The 26,970-nt window shown below is 39.0% G+C and overlaps 1 protein-coding gene across 2 annotated transcripts in view; it reads left to right on the top strand.

Moving 5' to 3' along the window:
- The first annotated feature begins 402 nt into the window (after nucleotides 1-402).
- The window catches only part of EIF2AK1 (eukaryotic translation initiation factor 2 alpha kinase 1), a 37,885-nt gene continuing 11,317 nt past the window's right edge, over nucleotides 403-26,970 (top strand). Inside the window, exons 1-11 of one of the 2 annotated variants that reach the window (XM_073362155.1) lie at nucleotides 404-644; nucleotides 7,905-8,060; nucleotides 11,917-12,050; nucleotides 12,494-12,525; nucleotides 14,399-14,498; nucleotides 15,936-16,016; nucleotides 16,428-16,527; nucleotides 18,936-18,993; nucleotides 19,777-20,146; nucleotides 22,971-23,082; nucleotides 25,373-25,479. In XM_073362155.1, coding sequence (XP_073218256.1) covers nucleotides 518-644; nucleotides 7,905-8,060; nucleotides 11,917-12,050; nucleotides 12,494-12,525; nucleotides 14,399-14,498; nucleotides 15,936-16,016; nucleotides 16,428-16,527; nucleotides 18,936-18,993; nucleotides 19,777-20,146; nucleotides 22,971-23,082; nucleotides 25,373-25,479 — 1,377 coding nt within the window. In that variant the 5' untranslated portion in view covers nucleotides 404-517. Of the gene's footprint in view, nucleotides 645-7,904; nucleotides 8,061-11,916; nucleotides 12,051-12,493; nucleotides 12,526-14,398; nucleotides 14,499-15,935; nucleotides 16,017-16,427; nucleotides 16,528-18,935; nucleotides 18,994-19,776; nucleotides 20,147-22,970; nucleotides 23,083-25,372; nucleotides 25,480-26,970 lie in introns of both variants that reach the window. The other variant, XM_073362157.1, reaches the window with a different exon arrangement.

Genomic DNA, 26,970 nt, shown 5'->3' with positions numbered 1-26,970 from the left:
ATCCCAATCCCCAGCATTACAGGATGTAATATAGGGTGAGTATAATCTGCATGTCAATCTCTCCACCCCAAGGAGTGCCGGGGGGCGGAGGGGGGGGGAATTAGCCAGCTCCCTGCCTCCCAGATGTGTAGGAATCAAATTAGCCAGAGTCTCTATCCACCAGAGGCCTGTGGGGATGTGTTCGGGCCCTGGCCCCTAGGGGTGTGTGTTTGTGTGGGGGAAATGGCTGGAACAATTTGTATAGCGGGGGTGCTGAGCACTCCTACTTCCAGCACCTCGGGGCAGAGCGGGAACTGGTCAGCGCCCCCGATCCCTACGGGTGCGGGGAGGTGGCCGTCCGGCAACCCCGCTCCACACGAGGTCGACCGAGGCAGACTCCTGGCCGGTCACGGCGGGACCCGGTAGAGGGCGCAGCTGGGCGAGCTCGGCCTGGAAGGAGCCGGTACATTCCAGCCCCCTGCGCCCCGGGTCGCGCTGCCAGGCTGCGGCGGGAAATTGCGTCCCAGAGGTCCCGGCCATGTGGAGAGGTGGCGGGGGCGCTGCGGGGGAACGGCGGCCCAGGCTCTGGCCTAGGGCCATGGGGCCCAACCTGCCGCCGCCCGCTATCGAGTTTCCCGAGGAAGGGCCGGAGCCGCAGTACGACGGTGAGTGAGGGGAGCTGCCGTCCCCGACTCCGGCAGGAACCCGGGGGGGGGGGGGCAGGGAAGTGCCCCCAGCTGCCGAGGGGGGAAGGGCACCGCAACGGCCCCCTCGCCCCAGAGGGATATTCCCTGCGGGGGCAGGGAACGGGGGCTTAATGCCCCCCCCCAAGCTCCTGGGGCACACTGGGAGAGCAGTGCAACTCCCCACCCCCTCCGCACAGTGGAGGCGCCCCTTCCCCTGAGGCGAGTGGGGTACCCGCCCCCTCTGCCCCCCGTGGGCCCCACTGGGGGATGATACAACCCCCCTCCCGTGTCCCCTGTCATTGTCTGGTGGGGGCGGGGGGTGATGATGAAATTGGCCCCTCGTTCTTGCAAGGCGTCAGGTGCCTGGTGGTAGGGAGGGTGATGCAAGAGCAGCGCAGCTGTCAATCATTAATTCCTACTTCCCACTTTTACTAAGTGTCTGCCCACTTTGTCCTCCTGAAGTATTTCTGAGGGGTTCCTGGAGACTGTGTGTTTTCTGTAGGATCTCCGGGGCCCCTCGCTGTGTCTCCCCTCTGAGTAGGGATGACTCTGGGAATCTGGATGTTTGATGTAAACTTTTAATGTGGAAGATCCTTATTTCTCATTCCCCCTTAGGGTTATTTGGGTCTCTGGTTTTTCCTCCATTTTCCTTTCCTTCCCACTCTCCTCTTGGCTTGTGTAGGGTGCTTTTTGTTTGTTTGATTCTCCTGAGTAGTATTTAAATCTTCTATCAAAATCATTATCCTGATCTTTTTGAAGGATAAGATTATTGTGAATTCTACAAAGCAATGGAGACTGTGTTACTGAGCTACATTGTGAATGTTTCATTTATTAATTAAGCAGATTCCCCCCCTCCCCCCGAAAACAGTATTTAATGGGAGGGGGGAAAAGCTTTGTAATATTTGTACATAAGAGTGTCCATACTGGGTCACATTAATGGTCCATCTAGATCTTGCCAAGTATCATGTCTTCCAGCAGTGGCCAGTGCCAGATACTTCGGAGGGAATGAACAGAACAGGGCAATTATCACGTGATCCAGTCTCTATTATCCAGTATGAGCCTTAGGGACACCCAGAATATGGGGTTGCGTCCCTGACCTGAGGTTAGTTAATAGCCATTGACGAACCTATCCTCCATTAACTTATCTAATTCTTTTTTTGGACCCAGTTATACTTTTGGCCTTCAAAACCGCCCCTGGCAATGAATTCCACAGGCGACTGCATTCTGTGAAGAAATATTTCCTTTTGTTTGTTTTAAACCTGATGCCTATTAATTTCATTGGGTGACACCTGGCTTTTATCTTATGTGAAGAAATAAATAATATTTCCGTATTCACTTTCTCCACACCATTAATGATTTTTCAGACCTTTATCGTATTCCCCACTTAGTTGTCTCTTTTCCAAGATGAATAGTCCCAGTCTTTTTAATCTCTTCTTCTATGGAAGCTGTTCCATATCCCTAGTCATGTTTGTTGCCCTTCTCTGTACCTTCTCTGTGTCCAATATATCTTTTTTGAGATGGAGTGACCAGAACTGTGCGCAGTATTCAAGGTGTGGGCATACCATGGATTTATATAGTAGCATTATGATATTTACTGTCTTATTATCTATCCTTTTCCTAATCATAAAATCTCAGGGTTGGAAGGGACCTCAGGAGGTCATCTAGTCCAACCCCCTGCTCAAAGCAGGGCGAATCCCCAATTTTTGCCCCAGATCCTAAATGGCCTCCTCAAGGATTGAACTCACAACCTTGGGTTTAGCAGGCCAATGCTCAAACCACTGAGTTATCCCTACCGCCACAATTCCTAACGGTGGATTTGATTTAAATTAAATTGATTTAAACCACTAGTCAGGAAGACTTGATTTAATCATGGATTTTTACATAAAAGTGCATTCTTGTTGGTTGTTATAACCTTAATACATATTTTTCACAACTCATAGATAGATGAAGGCTTCATTTTTAGAAGGTACACACTATACATATTTAAAGTGATTTATTTTGAAAACTTTTCAGATTAGTTTTACAGCTATATCAGAAAATGAATGACTGTTTGGTTATTTCATTTACCAAAGGAAATTGAAGCAGATCTTTATGAAGTCATTGGGAGGTGAACTATCTCTAATTCAGCAGGTTAATCATTAATATTTGGAGAATTTTCTTACCATGCTGTATTAGGAGGAGAACATCACCAGACAGACATTTAAATTGTTTTATTTAACTAAAATGACAATGTTATGTATTCTGGATTTTTTTCTTCAACAGCAAACATATAATATTTTAACAAAACAAACATATGAATTTTTGAATTTAATTAAACATTCAAGTTTTTTAAAATCTGGTTTGTTTTTGTTAAAATTGTTTTTAACTAAAATAGTTAAAATATTTTTTTTTAAAAAAAGAAAAAAATTAAATCGGCTATGTCAGCCAGGTCAACATGAGAAACTTAAAATATTGGCTTCTGCAGCTTACTCAGTCATCTTTGCCTTCGTTTTCCTGTTTTTTTCATAATCTGGAAAAGAAAAACAAGCTTTCCTGCTTTTTCAGGTCCCAAACAATTTCTCAGTTTGGAATGAATTAGTCCAAAGGAAGAAAATATTCTTTCTACACCGTCAGAAGCTACTGCTGTTAAAAGTGAGATTATCACTTCAACAGTCTCTGAATCCAAGTGCTTAAGTGACTTCCACCAGTTCACTGGTGTGACTTTCTTTAAAACATCATCAGCAAACATATATTTCTTGAATGGTTCACCCTTAGCTCTGAAGTTTATTATAGTTGACATTATGGAGGGATCATTGCTGGATGTCCATGTCATAGCCAACTCCTCTTCTTCAGCAGTTACAGTTTGACCCTGGTACCGAGCATTGAGAATATTTGCAAGAAAATTAGCTGGAGATAGTGCTTGTCCCAGTCGTTTTTTTAATGCTTGTAATTTAACTCTGTCATTGCATATTTCTCTTTTTAAGATCTCACTCAGTTCCTTCCAAATTTCAACAACGTCAGCAATAAAACAGCTGTTTTCCTGCATTTTGTTCAAGGCTACAGAAATAGGCTTCAGGATACTCAGTATGTGTTCAACATTTCTCTTAAGCCCAATATTGAGAACTTTATCTGTGACATTGACATCTATTTTTTCACAATTTTGTTCACAAACCGTCATCAGATTAGGCAAGTTCTTGATATAGTGCTCAAAACAGTCCACTACTGAGTTCCATTGTGCATCCTGGGGGAGCGTTAGTTTGGTTCCTTCCACTTTTTTCAAAGCAGCTGCTGCATAGCAGTTGTTATGGAAGTATTTTGCAATTTCAACAACATTAGCTTTTATTTCTGGAACACTGAAGTCTTTGGCTAGGAGGTGCATCAAATGAGCACTGCAACCATATGTCGTTAGCTTGGGATCTCTTCTAAATAATTTCTTCTAATTTTGAATACGTTTGCAGCATTGTCTGTGACCAAGCTACGTACTAGATATTTGAATTTTTTTTCAGTTTGTTATAGCTTTTACTGCTACTTCCTGTAAGTATTCTGCTGTGCATTTCCTCATATATCAGTTGTTTCTGTAAGGAAGACATTCCTTTCTTCTTTTGTCACACAAGCACATACAATAGGATCATTGTGGACATTGTTCCACCCATCAAGACTCAGGTTAACAATTTCACCCTCTAGATGTTTTGCACACTGCTCGATTTCTCTTTCATACACTTTATCCAGCAATTTGCCTGCGACATCTGCTCTGTTGGGTGGACTTTATCCTGGTCTTAATGACTAAACCGTGGTAATGAAGTGTGGGTTTTCAATCATACGGAAAGGAGAGTTTGTTGCATAAACAAACCAAGCAATTCTTTCATCAATTACCTCTTTCTGTAATCTGCTGGTTCTTATCACAAACTTATCTATGGTGATTTCTGGATGATGGAGATGTTTTTTTTTCTTTTTGCTACAGGTGATATACTGTGGCTATGTGACATACATGATGTGATTGAAATGCTATCTTTGGCAGATAACTCTGAAACTATAGAAAATGATGGTGATCTTGAAGATGGATAGTCTTCAGAATCCTGTATGTTGAGGATGGATTCTCCTAAACAAAATAAGTCAATACAGTTATTTAATTATTATCACCATACTTCATTTAGTATTACTCATTGCATTCATTGACACACAGTACTACTTTAAAGGTGAACTTGTAAAAGGAAGATCTGCCTATTTCAACTATTTATTTTTTATCACAACTGCATCTAAAATGATAATACCATAGAGTAACTACTATATTTTTTGCCCAAACATGAGAATTCAAGAATAGTCCAGAAGGAAGACAGCTGGTCCTTAAGAAAGAAGTATGAAATAAAAAAGTTTACCAACCTGAAGATCCTGCATGTTCAGACATGTTCCTTTCATAATCTTCAGCGCAGCTTCCTCCTGAGAAGGAACACGTCTCATGATGTTGTTTCATTCAGGCCTTGCATTTCTTTGTTGCACTGTTTGTATTTTGCACGCATGCCTGTCTTATCCACAGGTAGAGGAACTTCATTAAAATATTCCCAAACTGGGTCTCTTTTATGGCCTGCTGCCATTATAGGTTTTCCCTTCTAGTGAGAGAATGGTATGGTAGATCTCAAATCAATGAAGGCTACACTCAGAAAGACCTCAAGACTTCTGGAATATGCTGCTCAAACAGTTTCACTTTTGTTTCTACTGCCTGTCCCTCCCTTCTCACATTTATCTCCAGGCTTCTTCTTGTCCAGATCTTTTCTGCCCACGACAATCTTCTATTCATTTAACTTTTTGAAACTTTGCACTTTCAGAGAGAGGTAAGGGATTGACTCTGTGTACACAAATTTGCAGAGGGACAATAGGGTTGAGGTCTGTTATTTCTCACCTCTATATATTTATTTATTACCATTTTTGCTGTTAACAAGCATGTTATCTCTGGAGACACAAATCTACAGTTTGGAACTGCAAAACTAAGCAGCTCTGATGGTATCTTCTAGACTTAGCATTGAGTCCCATTGGGTAAATAGGAAGATTAATCTAAATAATGTATACAGAAGCCCCTGGAACCCCATAAGATTGGGTTACTAATCCATGAACTATTGTAACTCATTTACAAAACTTTTCTTAAACATTACATGAATATATATTATCTCATACTATAGAATTAGAATTTATAATCCCTATTCCATGATGAGAGATCTTTGAGCTATAATGTATCTTAATTAAAACTATCTTTAGCTAGGTTTTTTTCCTCAAAAAGCATTTTATCCAAAAAAATCCGATCTAAATAAAAAAAAAAATCAGTTTAAAAAAAAAAAATTGATTTTTATCCACCCTGGTTCCTAACATTCTGCTTGCTAGCTTTTTTTGACTGCTCCTGCACATCGAGAAGATGTTTTCAGAGAACTACCCACATGACTCTATGATCTCATTCTTGAGTGGTAACAGCTGATTTAAACCCCATCAATTTGTATGTAGAGTTGGGATGTTTTCCAATGTGCATTACTTTGCATTTATCAATATTGAATTTCATCTGCCATTTTGTTGTCCAGTCACCCAGTTTAGTTAACATCCCTTTGTAACTCTTTGCAATCTGCTTTGGACCTAACAACTATCTTGAGTAATTTTATATCATCTGCAAACTTTGCCACCCACTGCTTACTCCTTTTTCCAGGTTTTAGAGTAGCAGCTGTGTTAGTCTGTATCTGCAAAAAGAAAAGGAGTACTTGTGGCACCTTAGAGACTAACAAATTTATTCGAGCATAAGCTTTCGTGAGCTATGCATCTGATGAAGGGAGCTGTAGCTCACGAAAGCTTATGCTCAAATAAATTTGTTAGTTTGTAAGGTGCCACAAGTACTCCTTTCCTTTTTCCAGATCATTTATTAATATGTTGAACAGCACTGGTCTCTGTACAGATCCCTAGGGGACACTATTTACCTTTCTTCATTTCCAAAAGTAGTAAATTTTTATCTTAAGAAGGAGGATTTTGTTGTTAATATTTGTAATGAAATTGTTGCATCATGTCTCACTTGAAAACAGGGCTCTTGGCCTAAAAGGCTGTTCTTGAAAACTCAATTTTATATTGTATACTAAACAAATATTAGGAAAGGAAGCTTTGTAATTAAATTAGTATCTCCACTCAGATTGGGAAAGCCTTATGATGATTGTGTTGTCACATATGCTACAGTAAAGTAGATATAGGTTATATTTATTTAAAAAATACATTTGTAACCATGGGGCAGACAACTCTGTGTGTTTAGACTTGCAGTGTGGGTGGGTCCTAAACTGACTTTACTGTGCTGTTATAAATTCCATTTTAAAGGGACTGAGTGTTCCTTTTAATTTAAGAGTAATGAGTAATCTCTGAAGGTTTTTAAAAAATATTTTTTTCCTCAGAGAACATTTGTTTCCTAAATATTATGGTGAAAGGCACATTTAAAATGCCTAGATAGATATATTTTTTTTCCTTTGTCTTTTAATAGCTGCCAGCAGTTCACAGAACTACTGCTCCAATGATAAGGAATGGTCGATGCCGGGGCAGGCAAACTTTTTGGCCTGAGGGCCGCACCTGGTTTCAGAAATTTATATGGAGAGCTGGTTAGGGGAGGCTGTGCCTCTCCAATAGCCAGGTGTGGTGTGGCCCGGCCCCCACCCCCTATCCGCCCCGCTTCACGCTCCCTGATGGCACCCCCCTGGGACTCCTGCCCCATCCAACTCCCCCATTCCCTGAGGCCCCCCCGCCACCCCTGCCCCTGACTGCCCCCCGCTGCTCCATCCAACCCCCCCTCCTTCCTGACTGCCCCCCCCAGCATCACTGCCCCCATTCAACCCCCCCATTAACCGCCCTCTGACTGCTCCGACCCTTATCCACACCCCTTCCCCCTGACTACCCCCTGAACTCCCTTGCCCTCTATCCAACCCCCTCTGCTCCCTGCTCCCTTCCCGCGCTGCCTGGAGCACTGTTGGCTGGCGGTGCTACAGCTGTGCCACCCAGCTGGAGCCAGCCACGCCACTGCACAGCTCAGTGCACCGGGTCAGGCCGGGCTCTGCAGTGTACTCTGCACAGTGCATTCTGAGACATTGTCCTATACAGAAAGCTGTAATGAAGAACTGGCCAAACTGGTTACACAGTTACAGTTAGGGGTCAGTCTACACAACAAAAAAGTTTGCTGCTGGTAACCATTTTTTATCGTGTTTCATAAAGTCTGTATATGATGACCCTTAAATTGTTTTGTTTTATTTTCAGAATCTGATGTACCAGAAGAACTTCGAGTTGTGAATCGTTCAGAAAAATGTTATTTCACTTCTACAATTGCAAACCAGCTACTGCTTGTTTCTCTGCTAGAACATCTTTGCCATGTGTATGCACAAAATCCTGTTCAATCAAGATCTTTGTTCCAAAGTTAGTGAGAGTATCTACAATTTTTACTTTACCTTAAATTGATTTATTGTCATGTGTGCCTGAACATAAAATGCTACGTTTGTTTTCTGAGTTATGAGATCCGTTTGTCAGTTTACATTGGACTATTGGAAAATTGTGGATCTGATACTGGGCGTAGCTGAGTGCCATTTGGACGGTTGGGAGCCCCCTCAATTTGACTAGGAGTTGAGGGCATTCTCTACCTTCCAGAAATATGTAGGATCAAGTTGCAGAGAATTATTACTACTCTACTAACAATTTTGTTTCACCAGCCTCGTATTACAGTGCAAGAGAGGTAACAGGTGATATCACTAAGATGACTCTGAACTCATTCCACAGGCTTTATTAAAATCTGGTATTTGAACTATAAAAAACAGGGAAAACACAACTATAGGAAAGGAATATAATGTAATAGAAATATTCATAAATGTACACAAATTGTATAATTCTCTATGCAAAAGCAACAAATGTACCTGTATTATGCTAATCAAAACAGGATTCAAATCAAAGGAATCTTAAAAAAAAAAAAAAAAGTCAGTAAGAATATACCCTTCATTTCTATTCTCCAATTTCTATCATCTAGTTTAAGTTCACACTACTCCAAAGTGAATATTCAGATAACTTTTCTACTTTGTCAGCTCTACTTATTGTTGGAAGGTGCTGAACTAAAAAAATGAATTAGATTTCCCATGAACAGTGTTTTTGTGTGTGTCTATATGCACCCCCCTATATGTGATGATTAAATTGTAGAGCCAAGTGATGCACATTGTGGATCCATGTGGTATGCAATCATGAACCTTTTACCATCTCACCTGCCCTCTTCCCATTAATCCAGTTCATGTGGGTCAACTTCTAATATTCCATATCTCCGAGCAGCTTTCAAACAACTGTCATTTAAAAACAAAAACAACTGACAAAGAAGTATTTCTCCTTCCTCTCAAATGTGGAAATTTCTAAGCAAAATGTGCCTCAATCCCAGGATGGCCAATATTCAGATCTGCACTAGTGCCAGATTTAAAGCTTGATATCTGATGACTGTGCGTAGCTTGAAGTGCTGTTGGAAAAGTGGGGTCTCAGCACTTACTCCTAGTCCAGGATCCAAAACACCAGACCTAAAATGACTGACACTTTTATAGATATAGGAAAGCAATTTTAGTAGTTCACTGTAGAATTGACTTGATAATTAAGATGCCTGGCTTTACAAGGGGAGTGATACAAAAATATTCCTGATTATAAAGTGTGAAAACTCTATCCCTAGACAAAATCTTAGTTTTGAGAATACATTACAGTAACCTAAGCATAAAAAAGCTTTTCAGTAACATTTATTTAACTACAAACAACACACAAAGCATTAGAAACATAGGAAACAGGTTATGGTTAAACTCAAATTTGGAGCTGAAATTCCATTTCTTTTGGTGTTTTCCTATTGGAATTTTCATGGTAGTAAAGGTAAGCACATACATAAGTGTTTGCAGGATCACAGCACTAGTATGTAGCAATTCAAGTATTTTATTACTTGATATGGCTTGATGTATCATTGATATTTTTGGTATAGAATTTTATGTTTCTATGCATTTCCTAAGCATATTCTTAAAATAGTAAGAAAATAACAAAAAGACGAATATTTTCCTTTTTAAAATTTCTGACTACATCTAATTATACCCTTCTGTTCTTTGTGTTTTAGCCTTTTAACACAACTGTTTTTAAAAGTGCTCCCCTTATTTTGGTGCAAGACATTTTGATTGAAAACTTCCTTTTTTTGTGCATGTAGCTTTTGTTTTGAATATTTTCTTTGATTAAACATAATACTAGCGCAATTAAGAAATGTCATTTTTTAAAATGTTTTTCATATACAAGACTATAGAAATAAACTGTTGAAATAAGAGTATATATATATTTTTGTATTTACATTTGTGTGTTTGGACAAAGCAGTACACTGTGATTGTTGATAATTTGTAGACTATTGGTTTTTTTCCTCTTAGATTAAAATCTTCAAATCTACACAGTACACTTCCTCTACTATCTATTTCAAGACTAATGTACCTAAACCTACACCACTATCTTTATTCTCTATATCAAGACAAATAAAAGCAAGTGTTCTACCACTACTTCTAATATCTATTTCAGGATCTGTTTATCAGTACTATACCAATGTCTCTACTGTCTATCCCAGGGTAAATAACCACAAGTTCTCTACCTCTCCTTCTCTTTGTCAAGACAAATACACACAACCAGTACTCTGTCACTGTGTCTACTGTGACCCAATCAAGTGTTCTTTGTGTATTGATAATCCAGCACTTGACCCCTAAGAACTCTTGACAGGTGGAAAGTTCCCATTAATTTCATCCAATAGAGGTGAAGTTTACAAATGAACTGGAGAGGAAGGGAAATGATTGGTTGTTACCTCATCAGAGTGCACCATTTAGTGACCCAGAGTCCTGGCTATCACTATAATATTAGGTTCAACAATTGTTCAACTTCCATTAATTACAATGTAATTTCTGTAAATATAGCTTATGTACATATTTTCAAAGAAATATATCTATATGGATAGTTTGCTGGGTTTGGTAACAGGCTGTTTTTGAGCTACAGTGATGCAAAGAAAGAGGCTCAATGTATTTCCAAAATAAGTCCCTTTTAGCTCATTAGGATTCCTAAACAGTTATAACTCCTTGGAATTCCTAAACAATTCTAAGTGTGTGTGTGTGCGCATATATATATTTATATTTTTGTTTGTAACTGTCACCAAAATTCCATCTCTACTCTTCCAGTATGTAGTAATTTTATCAGGCCCAGTTTTTTATTCCTCATAATGGACTGCATAATGAACAACTTTGAGAGAGAAATTGACCTTAGCTTAGCTGTGGAGCTGTGACCAATGCATTCTTAGTGTATTTACATGTACATGCATATACATGTGCGTACATAGTGGGGGAATTAGCAAAAACGTTGATACTGCCACTCTGCACTAATAGCATAGCGCTGATAGCCCATGGTAATATGAGTCCTCATAATTGTGAACAGACTGGAATGCTATTAGCATTGAACTCTGAAAATACAACAAGGGTGCTTTATTTGTGGCAGCCAAGTGGGTGGGGTGGTGGTCAGGTAGTTTATTCAGTTAGGAAAGGAAGGAGATGGACACAAGAGACTTTCACCCTGAAGCTAGGAGGTAAAGTAATGTGGATTAATTTGGTGGGTGGGAGGGGATTTCTACAGGGTAGCTGTAGCTGGGGTGTAATTAGTTTTGGTTTGGTTCCTCACCAGGAGTGAGGAAAAAGGTGTTAGGGTACATGTAATGGAATGCATTTTTTTTTCAGATTCAGAATCTCTTTCGATTATTGTTTAAAACGAATTCCTTATGCGACCGTTATACCACGTGCACTCCAAGCTCCATGTTGACTGAATTATAAATTATCTTCAGTTTCAATAATAAAGCATTTACTTCTGAATAAAAAATACAGGTCAAGATGGTTATGTAAATATCCACATGTGGTGTTAGTGTTGGCATTTGTTCCCTCCCCTGTGCTAAAATACAAGTAATTGTTGCTCGGAACTTCACTCATATTTATTTATATTGGGTGGGATAGAGACTTAAAATGCAATTGGGTACCTTGTTACTGTTCTTGTTCATTGATTCAGTTGATTACTATAAATTGGACCAGGCTAAGAAGTAATGAGGATTAATGTATAGTCTGGGTATACTCATGAAAACTTATGCTCAGATAAATTTGTTAGTCTCTAAGGTGCCACAAGTACTCCTTTTCTTTTTATTTAAAGTTGCAATTGTTTAGTTGGGTTTCCTGTTAAATAGCCTCTATCCTGTTTCTTTTTACAGTAATCTGTCGGACATTCACTAGAATGGGCTTGCTCTCCTCTTTTGCCTTCTGTGATGAATTTAGTACTTTACGATTGCAACATAATAGAGCAATTACTCAATTAATGAAAGCAGCCAATCAACAAATACTTGAGGTATACTTTAAGTTTCTTTAATAACCTTTACGTTACTTAACCTACATGTTAGGATTTCTGAAGCAACTTTCTTTATGGAACTGTTTTTATATTTGGATTGTGTATTTTCAGAAGCCATATAAAATGGTGCTTTGGTTACACTTTGGTAGTTTGGGTGGGTGTGAGGGGAAATATCTAGATCTATAGATACAAATAGTAACAAAGTCTACAGTATTCTTGCTTTATCAGATCAAAGCTTTATTTTTGTTCAGATCGAAATTTAGACATATTGATTTAAATTTGTTACATGTTTTCTTATTTAGAACATTTAGGAGAATAATTGGAATTGCTGTGCTGCTGATTTACCTTCTCGTAATGAAGTTCATATTTAAACATTAACTGCACATCAGGTTTCTGTCTGTAAATAGCTTTTTAAAAATTTTTTATATTTTGTTGTTTTATAGGAGCTTGACAGTGGAGATTCTCACACAGTCAGGTATGTGTCCAAAGTGCTGTGACAAGTATTAAGATTAACTTTCTGTCTGAAGTTTTGCACTATAAAAATAATAGAATTCAGCTTTGCATGAAAATATTGCATTTGCGATCTTGGGTGTTTATAAATTTGATAAAGTGTATTCAAAAACATAAGCTTACTCTTTAAAAGGGTAAAGATGGAGAGAGATTTCATATTGCATTTTCTTCGTGTAGGGCATTGGGGTTTACTTGGGCTGCTGTATTAAAGTTAATTTTTTTTAAATAGCTGTGACATGATAGCCCATTGCCAGGAGCAAAAGCGCCCCTTTTGTGTTTGGCCTTTGATGATGCTTGATTCTCCGTATGGGATTCACAGATAAATTTCTGGGTCTGTAAAGGAAATAGAGGCACCAGCTGGAGGTTATACACTCCATGCTGGATCTTCTGACTCTTCTCCTGGCATACCGGAGAAATAGTCCCATTCATTTTTTCCATTAAATAAAATAAGAGTTGTTATAAATGTTTCCTGCTAACTTTAGAATTTCAATGGATTTTGGGTGCAGGCTGAAATTCTGACATGGGCGTGATTATTATTATCTTGCATCTTAGGGAATGCTTTTTCAGGAATCTGGAATGTATTATGACAGTAGTGGCTAGAGTATTGTTTTCAGTGGAGACAAAGACATTCTGTATTTATTTTGAAACGGTTTTTGGATCAGATGAGGGTTCTCCCCTTACTATCATTCTTTGAAGCGGGGTAAGATAAATTTCACAAAAGTTGTTGAAGCTTTTCTTTTTAAAGTCAAAACGTCCTACTTGGCAGCTGAAAAAAGGGGACTGAATTATTAAAGAGAAAATAGCAAGCTTTGCTCCTCCAGCTGTTGCAGAGTTTGCAAGTTGTGGCTGAGAGAGATTCTGTGAAATCATTCTAGGAAAACAGTTATTGCTGATAATGGCCTTTTGATATAAACAGTATAAACCATTTCTAATTCTCACTCTGCTAATCTGTAAAAAATAATTCTCATGTAACGTGCCCACTGCTCACCCCGAACTTAAACCACCATTATTCAGTAAAGGCTTTGCTACTTTGCCTAAAATACACAGTAAAATATTTTCTAGTTTACTATACAATGATGATAAATATTTTAAACTAAAGTTGTCAAAATAGGACCAAAGTTCACCTTGTGGTGCAGAATCCTTTGAAATTTTCTACCAAATTTTTCAGAATAGCAAGTAACTAATCTGCAAATGGGTTTCCTAGTCATTAATGCTAATGAAATATATTTTTTTCTGTATTGCTTACAGCACTTATGTGTTAACTCAGTATAATGTAATCTCTTCAGCAGGTCATCTTGCACCACTATTTCAATAAGACTGTGTCTGTACTTGCACTTTTTGTCTGTAAAATTTATGTCGCTCCTGGGTGTGAAAAAACACCTCCACCCCTGACTGACATAAGTTATATCTACAGAACAGTGTGGATAGCACTGTGTTGGCAGGAGACTCTCTTCCCACCGACATAGCTACCGCTGCTCATTGTGGGTGGTTTAATCATGCCAGTGGGAGAGCTCTCTTCCATCAGCATAGAGCGGCTACCTGGGACATCTTACAGTGGCGCAGCTGCATCAATACAGCTGTGCCACTGTAAGGTCTCTAGTGTAGACATAGCCGAAATCTCCCCCTTGAACTTCACAAAGTATTGCTGTTTGGAACATTAACCTTCTTGTTCACACACACTGTTAGCTTTCAGTTTGCACTATAGGGATAGTGTCATAGTACTTAGCTATTTTTCACAATGTAAATGAAGTTTCTGTGTCATCTCTATCTGTGACTTATTTAATTTTAGCTTGTGATTTAGTTTCACCAGTCATAAAATACACTTTTTTTTTAATTAGTGAAAAAGAAGTTTTCTTTGAAGCACAAACTTCACGCTACTTAAATGAATTTGATGAGATTGCAAGACTAGGAAAAGGGGGATATGGTACAGTGTACAAGGTATTTTTATCCTCTATTTTAACAGCTTTGTTAATAACTGTTAGAGATGGAAATAGTTCACCTGGTTGTTTTTGTTCTTAATAATAGGCAATAAAACAAATGTGAACTGAAACTGTGTAAGAGGTTTTAGTTCTTCCTTTCAGAAGGGTGCTTTCTGAAGACTCCAATGCATTTTTGTCTAAAACAGAATATATTGTATGTTTCACTTTCATGTACAGTCTTATTCTTATATCTTGAATATGAGAGAACCCTTACTTCTCATATGAAGTACTTGAATTTATCTATATAAAATAAGGGAAGCTTATTTTGTTTTAACTGTGGTTGATTAAAAAAGAAAATTATTTAAATTTTGAACGTGGGTTGTACCAACCACTGGTGCATAGTAACTGTTATTTTTACTAACTATTTATATTGTAGTAGTGCCCAGAGGTGCCATTGTAGTGAGTGTTATATAAATGCCTAGAAAGACAGTTCTTCCCTCCCAGAGAGCTTACAGTCTTAGGGCTTGATTTGCAGTAATGCTGAGCACCCATAGTTCATGCTGGCTTCTCTTGGAGCAGCGGGTGCTGAGTTCTTCTGAAAATTAGGTGTCAAGTAACTAACCTTGTTTCCTCTGTCAGCCATATTATTATGTTGGGTGGATATTTTATAAATCTAAAATAAAATATATTTTAGAAAATGAAGGTATTTAGTTTCAGACTCATAAGTCATGTAACTGTCTAAACTATCTGTTCAACCTTGTATGTAGCTGTGACACTCTGAATACCTTTCCCAGACTTGAGGATGAGCTCTTTGTAGCTCTAAAGCTTGTCTCTCTCACCAACAGAAGTTGGGCCAATAAATGATATTGCCTCACCCACCTTGTCTTTCTGAGTCATGTACTACTTGCCAAAGTTGTTTTAAAAATATTTAGTTGCATTGTAAAAATAAGCAATTATTATAATTATCATTATAATTATTATAATTACAAATATAATTATTATAATTATAATTCATTATTATTATAACTCATTTCCTATCTAATGTTACCTCTCTAATGTTACAGCCCAAAGTCAGTAGTTAAAAATACAAAACGTTTGTCAATATATCATTGGTGAGGCCATGCAGATCAAGAAGGAACGTTGTGGGCTGGGATCTGTAGTCTCAGTGAGCAGCACCCCATATTGATGGGAAGGATGGCTGCAGTGGTGTCTATTTCATTTTATGTAAGTTTTGACTTTTGTGCTGCTGTATATTAGGCAAAACTTGGACACCTCTGTATGAGACATTTAGGGCCAAATCCAGAAGACCTCCTCTAATGTCATTGAAAGGTTATCTGAATAAAGAGTGTAAGATTTTGATTCTTAGGAAACAAACTGTTGTTCAAATGAGTTTTTGATGATCTAAATTTGTGAAATTTGCTTTTTCTGACTTTTCCCTTTTAAAAATTGTTTTCAGGTCAGAAACAAATTAGATGGTCAGTTCTATGCAATTAAAAGAAATCTTATTAAGAAAGCAACCAAAAGAGATTGCATGAAGGTATGAATTTATTTTTCCATGTTCAGATTCTCTGTTTAAGTCACTGCTTACTGTAACTGGTTCCTAATATAATTAGCAGTGGCATTAGTGATGGTTATGGCAAAGTACTAAGTGGGCATATCTCCTACTTTATGAATTTTGTATCTCATCATATCTTTCTAAACAGGTTTTATATTATTTTAGTGTATGTTTATTTAGCCCCAATCTGAATCTAATATAAAACATTAGTCTGCAAGATCTGAATTTTATTATCCTTAATGCTGCAAAATAATAATCTGTCCTCAAATTCTTAAATTCCAGTAAGAGGCAAAATAACTGTATCTAGAAACCTTTGGTTTTTTTCCCCTTTGAGTTCATCTTACAGTCAAATTAAAGGATGATCATAAAGTTGCTTTTTTCTCTTTTTTTCAGGTATTACGAGAAGTTAAAGTGTTGGCTGGCCTGCAACATCCTAATATTGTAGGCTATCACACTGCTTGGATAGAACATGTTCAACCAGCATGTCCAAAAGGGGAGTATTGTTTGTTATCATTGTAACTTCATACTTCCCATAAGCATGTCTGTTCTATTAATTTGCAGAACACTCAACTCTCAGAATTGATGAAGAAACCAGAGATTTTTCCAAACAGTTTTTCTAGGAAGCATGACAATGGCCATCAGGTGCTCTTACCTACTGCATTGTCCTGATCAAGAGATTATCGGGGGTATAATGGTTAATTTAGAAATGCAGGACATCTAAATCTACCTATTAAAATATTTGAGTAGGATTTTGGGCGCTGCATAGGCTCCAGTTGAATCCAGTTTCCAAAAAAAAAAAAAAAAAGCTCAGGCAAAGCATAGCAGTGTGGCTAGTTGTAGAAGGGACCCTGGGGGAAGGACTCACTTGAGACCTTTGGAGGAAAAGCACTGTGTATTAAGGAGGTTGAGAAAGAAGTTCATTTGCTAACAGATTCTGAAATCACAGATCTGTGGTGGAATCTGGCCATCGCTTTCCAGCATTCTCTTTGTAACTGCCTCAGAAAACTTGAGAAAAATTGATGCAGTCTAGAAGTATTTTAATGGCAAATGTAAACTGCCTTTTACTTTGTTTTCCATATTAGGGTTTTAAAAATATTTGGTAAGATAAATTGAGGCTTCTCTGTAGCTTCTGAGCTTTCTGTTGGCAGAATCTGATTTTGAGACATCAACATCTGTCATTGACAGGAAGGCACGGTTTCTCGGTTTCTTTCCCCACACTTTTTCTCTACTATGCATCTCCTCTTGTTTTCCTTTTTCTTTGGTTTTCCCTATCTTTTCACTTCTCACCACATTACTTCTAGAATGCCTAAGTCATAGCCCTACAACCCTCTCATCATTCTGGCAAGGAGGTCTTGATGATCCTGTTTCCTTCGCATAGCACAGAGGTGGGCAAACTATGGCCCATGGGCCACATCCGTCCCGTGGGACTGCCGTGCCTGGCCCTTGAGCTCCCGGCCAGGGAGGCTAGCCCCCGGTCCCTCCCCTGCTGCCCCCCTCCACCGCAGCCTCAGCTCGCCGTGCTGCCAGTGCTCTGGGCGGTGGGGCTGTGAGCTCCTGCCGGGCAGTGCCGCGGCATGGCTGGCTCCAGCCGGGTGGCGCAGCTCTCAGACATGGCGCTCTGAGCGGCATCATAGGGGGTGGGGAGGGGCGGGGGTTGGATAAGGGTTAGGAGATCCCGGGGGGCAGTCAGGGAGCAGGGGGTGGTTGCATGGGGTGGAGGTTTGGGGGGCGGCGGTCAGGGGACGGGGAACGGGGGGATTGGATAGGTGTGGGAGTCCTGGGGGGCCTGTCAGGGGGCGGGGGTGTGGATAGGGGTTGGGGCAGTCAGGGAACGGGGGCTTGGATAGGGGGTGGGGTCTCGGGGGCCGGTTAGGAGTGGGGAGTCCCGGGGAGGGGGGTAATCAGGGGACAAAGAGCAGGGGGTTTGGATGGGTCAGGGGTTCTGAGGGGGCAGTTAAGGGGTGAGAAGTGGGAGGGGGCAGATAGGGGGCGAGAGCCAGGCTGTTTGGGGAGGCACAGCCTTCCCTACCCAGCCCTCCATACAGTTTTGGAACCCCGATGTGGCCCTCAGGCCAAAAAGTTTGCCCACCCCTGGCATACCAGCACTCCTGTGTATGTGTGTGTGTTACAGGCATGGAGAGAAGAATGCCAGTAGAAAAGAATACTCTGGAAGGTGGTGCCACAGGAATGCACACAGGCAACTTACTCATTGAGATGGAGAATACCAATTGTTATTTCTATTTAAAATACTTGTGAGGTACACCTTACAACAGTGATGCGGACCATATAAGTATCTAGATTGATTAATAGATTATATGGTCTCCATCAGCTTAGAAAAATAGATGTTCCACATTTGTCTCAGAAACCTCTATGTATGGTAAGCTACCGAGTTACTGTTTTTCATAAACATGGTGTTTGATTAAAGTTACTTCCAAAATAAAATAAAGGGTTAGCTGGTGTACAAATTTCAGTTGCTTCCCATCTCTTTCACTAATTAAAATCCCCCTATTTCAGCATTAGCTGACATACTAATAATGCTTTCCTAAATATGAAAACTAAATTTAACATATAAACGAGAATTCAATACATCCCTTACAGTGAGAGTTCCTTTTCCCTATAACACTTGTTTTTTCTTTTTTTTTCTTTTTTTTTTTAAAAAAAGAGAAGTGTAAAATATTGCACTTTTGAGGCCTGTTGGTTGGTTGAGAAATGCCCTCTATCATTATGTTTCCAGGGGTAAAAATATAGCAAGGCTGAATGAGGTTATGTATAGGTAAAACCCCTGCTCTTCATCGTAAGTTTTAGTAGTTTAATCAGTAGCTATACCTGTAATGTTAATATGCAATGAAATGTGTGTTTGTCTTGTTTTGTAAAATGTGACTTTTTCTGTTCATCTAATAGATAAGACAGTCCTGAAGTTGCAGTCACTCAAAAAGTCTTCTGACCAAGAAAGTGGCGAGTAAGTATTGCAGTGTTAAATGATAATATTAATCTGGGTTTAACATAGGGTCTTTCTCCATGTAACACTAAATGTTGTAGAGTTAAACTTGTATTACAGCAATATTACTTCCTTGTATCAAGTAGTGAACTATTAGGCATCAGTTATTCTTGTATTTGTTCCCCCTTTCATCAGATGTCTGAGGGTGAGAAAAGGTCTAACATTCCTCCTTGGGAGTTAACAGGGTCTATCACAATAGTATCTAACATTATTACTAGACATACAGACTTCACAAATTGTGTACTATTCACCAACAAGATTCAGTTCAGATTTAGCATCATTAGGGAGGTAGAGGGTTTCTATTCAACAGAAAAATGTGCGTATTTGCCATCTCAAAGATGAGGTGGCTGGGAAGGGGGGAAATGTAAAAGCAACACTTACCAGCTGGAAGGGACACAGATGCAACAGACATCTGTCAAATGATCACGTGGGGCTGTAGCTGCTTGTCTCTGCCAAACTGAAAAGGTCAGCTATCAGAAATAAACACTCAGAAGAGTCTTATAAAGGGTGACCCTACAATGGCAATTGGGCAGTGGTAAGGTTTTTGTAGGGAAGGGGTAGAACTCCTGCTTCTAAGGGTAAAACAAATATTGGATATTATCCCAGTTTTACCAAGGTTTGAAATAGCCATATCTCTTTCTATAACATTTCCAAAATAAAAGCTGAAGTGCAATTCTGATGTCCGCCTCTTGTGGTGTTTAGTAGGTAACATACAATATATACTTATTGATTCCTTCTCTTCAGAGACCAGTGTCATATTCAAAATATGGAAAGCAGCAGTTCCATTATCTTTGCTGACTATACCTCAGAAGAAATTAAATCCTCTGGATATAACTTTCTTGAGAATCAAGATAATAAATCAGTGCAGCATATGGATATAACGAAAGATTTTACCAGTGGAGATGGTGAAGAAAGAATAAAAACGAATAAATGTGAACCACTCACTGACTCACAAGAAAGTTGCACAAATAGTACTGCCAGTGGACCAGTTCATTTTAAAAATCATCTATCACATGGACTTCATTCTAATCTGAATAAAGATATCATTTCAAGTGATTCTTGCACTGAAGACGAATGCTCCCAGAAACATATGTCAGTGCACAGGCAGTGTGAGGTAAATAAACCCCTCTTTAACTACAGTTAACTGATCTCTGACGTAATGATGTGTGCAGAGTAGTCTTAAGTAAGTGTGCCCTTGAATTATAACAGTGAATTCTATAAATGGTATGACTGGGATTGGAGCCAAAGTTGAGTAATTTTATCTCAATTGTTGCTTTTTTGAGTGGATAACATAATTACAGGGATGCTCACCACAAGAGTTGCCAAAATTTAGCATTAAAGAAAAGTCTATAATATTTGTCACTTTGGCTCTCTTCAGTTAAAATCATACATATAATTTTAAAAATCAGAAACGCTATTCTTGCAAAAAACAAAACAGAAAACCCACCAAAACCCAAATAAGCCAAAAAACCTCTGACATTCTGCACTAGTGACCAATCCAAACATTGCTGATGAATGCACCTAAATGTGGAGTGTGTGCAAGTTTTCAGTTATCTTCCAGTCAGGCAATGTCACTTATGGAGAAAAAGAGGGAAGCAGAAGCACATGGAAAAGTGGGAACCTCTTGGTGAAGTGTAAATACTGAGGAGAAAGAGACAACTGAGCGTCTGGGGTGGAGCTGCGTAGCCATGTCAGGAAGGTCTCAAGGCCCTGCTGCTGTCAGAGTTCCCACATAATGAAATCGTCATTTTGGCATGGGAGTGTTGTTTCCAAAGATCTGCAGCTTTTATGGAAGTGTCCTCTGGAATTCCTGGAAGGGAGATGCAAGGAAAGAGAAGATAAGGGGCAGTACTTGTGGGTGAGTCAGAATTTACTGGCTAGTGATGATAGGCTGGGTCAGGAGCCAAGAGTTCTAGGAAAGAGGGTGTTATGTGTGTAGAAATTAGCTGGTTAAGATTTAGTGGGGCTGGGTTTAGATTGTGCTGCAAATGGTGAAGAGGGAGCATAAATAGCGGAATTGAGGAGAGGGCAAGGAGAGATTAGGGCTTGTGTTAGTGGGAAGTAATCTTCAGGGGACAGGAAGCATCGAAAGCGAGAGAGTTGGGTGAGGCATGAAGTTGATGTGTATTAAATGACTTGATTAAAGGTGCTGGGAGATACATGGGTGAAATTTGGACTTTCAGGAAGTGGGGTGGAGAGTAGGAAGTTGGAGAGAAGGAATCCAACATGGGCCATGTTTTTGGAGGATTATCAGGGAAGCAGTTGCAGGACAGGAAGCAAAGGTTTTATATATGTAAAATAAACCAAATAGAAGATACTATTAATTAACACGTTAATTGTATATTTAATAGGTTTCAGGGTAACAGCCGTGTTAGTCTGTATTCGCAAAAAGAAAAGGAGTACTTGTGGCACCTTAGAGACTAACCAATTTATTTGAGCATAAGCTTTCGTGAGCTACAGCTTAGTCTCTAAGGTGCCACAAGTACTCCTTTTCTTTTTTGAATATTTCATATTCATACTTCTGAGGACTTAGCATGTGCTCAGTTGTACAAAATGCTGCTCTTTTTCGTTCCACCCTTCAAAAGTGCACATGGGCTTCCCAAGCAGATCCTGCTAGATGAACATATGCCATGTGGGCTGCAAGTGAATCCACAAACATCAGGAAATATAAATTCTATCCCCATTTTCTCAAAAAAACCCACCACTATTAAAAAATGTTGTGAAAGTGGAGAGAGTATTTGAAAGTAGATTTCTGTTTTGAGTTTCCAAAGTGTTGTTAATAACAAAACTTCATTTAAAAAAAAAAATCAAAATCCTATTTAAAGCTGATCATTTTACCTTTAAACCAGTGATATGTCTTGCTTCTCAAAATATCTGTTGTGAAAGTTTTTAAAGATGTTTGCTACAATCATCTAATTATCAAATGAACTAACACACTTTGAGAAACTGAATATGTAATTACATAGTCAATGTGCTAATAAATAATACAAGCTCTTCTCCTGTTTCTGCTCCTATTGAAATCATTGGCAGAGCCCCCATTGATTTCAGTGGTGCAGGATCAAACTGCTAAAAGACGGAGAAACTATGTAATAATACGATACAAAGCTGTATGGAACCAACTACAGTGTCTTTCTTTATCAGTTGGGATATGGACTACAGCTGGGTATCTATCAAATATGACATTAATATCTTAAAGGGACATCGTTGGGTAGTTGAGGTCCAATTTTAGGGTTTTCCTGTGAGGATATGAAATTGATAAATATGTTTATAAATTGAAAACAGTAATTGAAAATAGCATTTCAACTCAACAGTGATCGCACCCAACCACTGCAGGGTTGTACTAGTGCATCATCAGAAGATGAAACTGACTATAAGGGAAAAAAATAAATTGATTAGTCCGGTCTGAATGCATTTTGCTCTAAAGGCAGTGAGATCCAGTGTTATCTTGATTCTGGTATTACATTTATCAAAACAAATATATCTTCCAATATTGATATTCTTATAAATTATTTTCTTTGGTCAGAATGCTTCCCTACATAGTCCATCTGAAAAAGGAAAAAAAAACCCCTAAAATCTTTCCATAGACTTACCCAGATACGCCTGAATATCTTAGGAATATCTGTCATGTTGTGTTAGCTTTTATTATTTTATCATCATCATTCTGGGACCAACATGGCTACAACTACACTGTATACGGCTTGTATTATGCTTTTTAAACGGTTATTACTTAGTACCATTTGAGGAATAAGGAAAGCAAAATAATGGTACATTCTCTTCTCTCACCTAAAACACAATACATTTAATAGCACTTTATCTGCCATCCACTCCGTACTCAATCTTAGTTTAAAACTGCAGATCATTTGTCTTGAAACAAAATTGTATAAGTGATCATCCCTTATATTACAGTGAAAAAATATGTACCAATATTTTCCTGTTAGATGGAGTATTGTCTGATGCTTCATATACAGATGCAACTGTGTGATATCTCCTTGTGGGACTGGATTGTTGACAGAAACAAAAGATGTGGTGTGCGAACAGAGGAATCTTCCAGTAAGATTTATAGTTTGTTTTTACAATATAAATACTTACAGGGCAAAAAAAAAAATGTATTTTGATTTTCTATTTGGAAGTCAATATGTTAGATTTCATACTTTATTGAATAACATGGACTTTGGTTATTAGGTCCTTTTCCCCCTTTCATTCAATCAGAATAACAGTAATTTAATAAAATGTGTGTAGTCTGTACCGGTGAGGTGTTTGTAGAAGAGACTTAAAGTTCACCCAGAAGTGAAGGGTGAAACTATGCATGAGAAATAGGACTAATCTGGAGAAGTAGAGCTGCTGTTGAGCAGGCCTGTCCCTTTTCAATGAGCAGTTTAGATTATGTAGATTTTGTTCCTTTTCCAGAACAATGTCAAAGTTGATCAGAATGAGCTATGTTCCAAAAACAGGTGTAATAATTCTTAATTGTGGTTGCTTTGTCTGTTAAACATTAGTTTTCAATGACAAGGAGATAGCTTAATAGTTGATTTCTCTAATGCAGTGGGGTTACAACGCAATTGAAAGCTTTAAAATTTGTTCTTGGAAAAATGAAAAACATCCTACAGCATTATTTTAATTGACCATAGTGGATTTAACATCTGGTCCCAATCAGAGGAGTTCTTAGATGGTGATGTCAGCAGGCTTCATTGACTGTTGATATCTAGAGGGACAGGTCTTTTAAGGACAGAGCATTAAAGATATGCTCTACCCCTTTCATAGTTAGTGTGAAAAGAAATCTACTTAACACAGGTTGTTCTATAGAACTGTAAATCTTGAAATGAAAAATGTGTCTTTAACTTGATGTCTTATCAGATCACTTTTGAGAACAAATTTTTTGTTATATTCTTTGCATGGAGTGAGATTTCCTACCTGCTTGGTTTTTATTTGTTTCCCCCTCCACCCTTCCCTCCCTACAACTAGTCTTTTTGGTCTCTTAAATTAAGCAAGATTGGGCCTGTTTGAGAATTGGATAGAAGAACTCCAGTATAATTTATTCTTAGTTTGAAAAAACATTGACAAAGACTCACACAAGAGGATGTTAATGAAACCAAGTAGTTATAGGGTGAAAGGTAAACTACAACCATTGGTTAGAAACTAAGAAACAAGAGTAGGAATAAATGATCACTTTTGAGTGTAGCAAAAGGTTAATATTGGGGAGCCTCAGAGTTCTGTACTAGGAGCAGTGTTTAATATATTTATAATCTAGAAAAAGAGTTGAACAAAATGAGGTGGCAAAATTTGTAGGTGACTGTTTAGGTTAGTCAAGGCTAGAGAAATCTGAAAACCTAAAAATGATACAAGAATAGGCAGTATGATAATAGGTGGGTTAGGCTCTATAAAGAATAGAGTATAAAATAATACAGAAAATATGCCATTATATTAAATTGGCATGCCCTTAGCTGGAATATTGTGTTCAGTTCTGGTCACTTGATCTCAAAGAGATATAGCAGAAATAAAAAGGGCTCAGTGAAGGACAGTGAAAATGACTGAAGGCACAGAAAGACCTCTGAATGAAGAGCGACTGAAAAAACAGATTATGTAGTTCAGAGATGAGACAAGTACGAAGGAACATGATAGGGATATACAGAATGATGAATGGTAGAAAGATGTCAGCCATTTTCAGCACCATCTTGTTGGAGCAGAGATCAGTGAGACAGGCACATCAGTGTTGAGAATTTCAAAGCCGTAACAGGGATTTAGCCATACCTCCTCCATGAATAATAGCGGATGTGAGGTTAAATCTCTTGCATTACTTTGAAACTCTTAACTCATGATTCTAGGAGAGAGAATAATCTCTTACCTGAAAGTTTTTCACTTTTATTCTTTCATACAACATTTTTGGATCCTGTTTAGGAACCAGAGGACCAGGAACTTTTATGATTTTAACTCCACAGGACATTTCAATCAAATCTAAAAGCAACCAATTTAACACCAATAAAAGTAAATACTTTTTTTTACAGAAGTCATAACTTTTGACAGTTTCCATAAGCTAATTATCATTGATGCTTAGTCAGATTCAGAAGAGAATTAGACATGCGAATAATGAGCACATTCACAATTAGATGAGAGAGAGAGAGGATATAAGCGGTCTTTCTTTAGAGCTCATACACCAGCTACTATCTTAAAGAAGAAATTTCCTATTTACACCATGGGAAATCACTTTTAACCTATGCTAATTTTATTTAGACTGTCTTCATGTTTGCAGATAAACTGACACACCATTTTACCATAGATTTATAAGGCATTTTAGTTTTAGCAAAATCAGCTGAAATAATTAAAAATTTTAAATTGTTTTAAGGTCCTTACCACCTTGTGGATGTCAGCTGGACATTAAAATTTTTTCAAGAGTTACTTGAAGGAGTATACTATATACACAGCAAGGGAGTCATGCATCGAGACATTAAAGTAAGTTGAAAAATTATCATTCGAGGATGCAGTGTGGCCTAGTGGATGGAGCACTGGACTTGTATTCAAAAGACCTGGGTTCTGTTATCAGCTTTGCCACTAGCATGTTGGGTGACCTTGGGCAACTTATTTCAGCTCTCTTTGCCTCAGTTTCCCCATGTGTAAAATGGAATAATGATACTGACTTCCTTTGAAAAATACCTTATAACTAGGTATTATTATTAAAGACAGGAAAGACCATTTGTGTTATGTAGGTGCTGATAGTGGCTCCATAGCTAAGGCTGAGCTGAGTTTTGCACTTAAAAAGAAGATTCAATCACTTCATGTATGAAGAATATACTGCACCATCCCCAAAATTACAGCACTTTATGTCAGAATGAAGATGCTGAAAATTTACAAGTAAACCTATAATTAATTAGAGTTAAAATTAATTAAAATAGGTTCTTTAAGAAATTTAGCACCGTTTGTCAGAATATTATATGTCCCAAATGATCTCAGGTTAGGCATTTTCTATCTATAAGGCTACGTTTTAGTCATGGGTATTTTTTAGTAAAAGTCATGGACAGGTCATGGGCAGTAAACAAACATTCACGGTCTGTGACCTGTCCATGACTTGTACTATATACCCCTAAATCTGGGGCATGGTGTGTGGGAGGTGTTGGCGGGGCTCGCAGGCTCCCTACCTGTCTCCACACCTCCCCGGAAGCAGCGACATCCCCCTCCCTCAGCTTCTAGGTAGAAGTGCAGCCATGCAACTCTGTGTGCTGCCTCTGTCCCCAGCACCAGCTCTTCAGCACCCATTGGTCAGGAGCCATGGCCAATGGGAGCTTTGGGGTCAGTGCCTGCAGATGGAGGCAGCGCGCAGAGTGCCAAGGCTGTGCCTCTGCCTAGGAGCTGAGGAATGTCATTGCTTCTGCGGAGCCCCCTGAAGTAAGCGCTGCCCCCAGCCCTCACCCCCTCCCGTGCTCCAGCACCCAGCCCTGAGCCCCCTCCTACACCCAAACTCCTGCTGCTGCTGGGGGCGGTGGCCCGAGACTGCCCCAGCAATGGCCGGTGTGGCTGGCCACGGGGCCACCTGAGCAGTTCAGGCAGCCCCTGGGCCAGCTGCACTGGCTTCTGCAGAAGTCCTGGAAAGTCACAGAGTCTGTGACCTCTGTGACAAACTCACAGCTTTATTTATCCAGCAGACGGATGAATCTTGAATAGACCTGATCCAATGGGTATCTTTTGAAACTACATTTTAGTATTAATGGTCATTTTTTTTTCTGTTTATTTTCCTTCAGACTCTGTTAAGGAAGAAAATTATTGTCTTCAGAGAAACTCACCAAAAATTGCTCTCTTTCCAAATGGTTATCTGCTATTGTTCTCAATGGCACTGAAGCCACATGCTGCCTTTAATCAAGATGGCCCCTGGTTCTATTCACCGTCTTCTCACAGTACACCTCCAGACCGCGTAAGGGTTCACCATTTTCCGTGAGGGCAGCTTGACTT

Source organism: Lepidochelys kempii, chromosome 10 (assembly GCF_965140265.1).
Source record: "Lepidochelys kempii isolate rLepKem1 chromosome 10, rLepKem1.hap2, whole genome shotgun sequence".
Lineage (NCBI taxonomy): Eukaryota > Metazoa > Chordata > Testudines > Cheloniidae > Lepidochelys > Lepidochelys kempii.
Note: the sequence above shows the minus strand (reverse complement) of the source record. Positions and strands in the feature narration are given on the sequence as shown.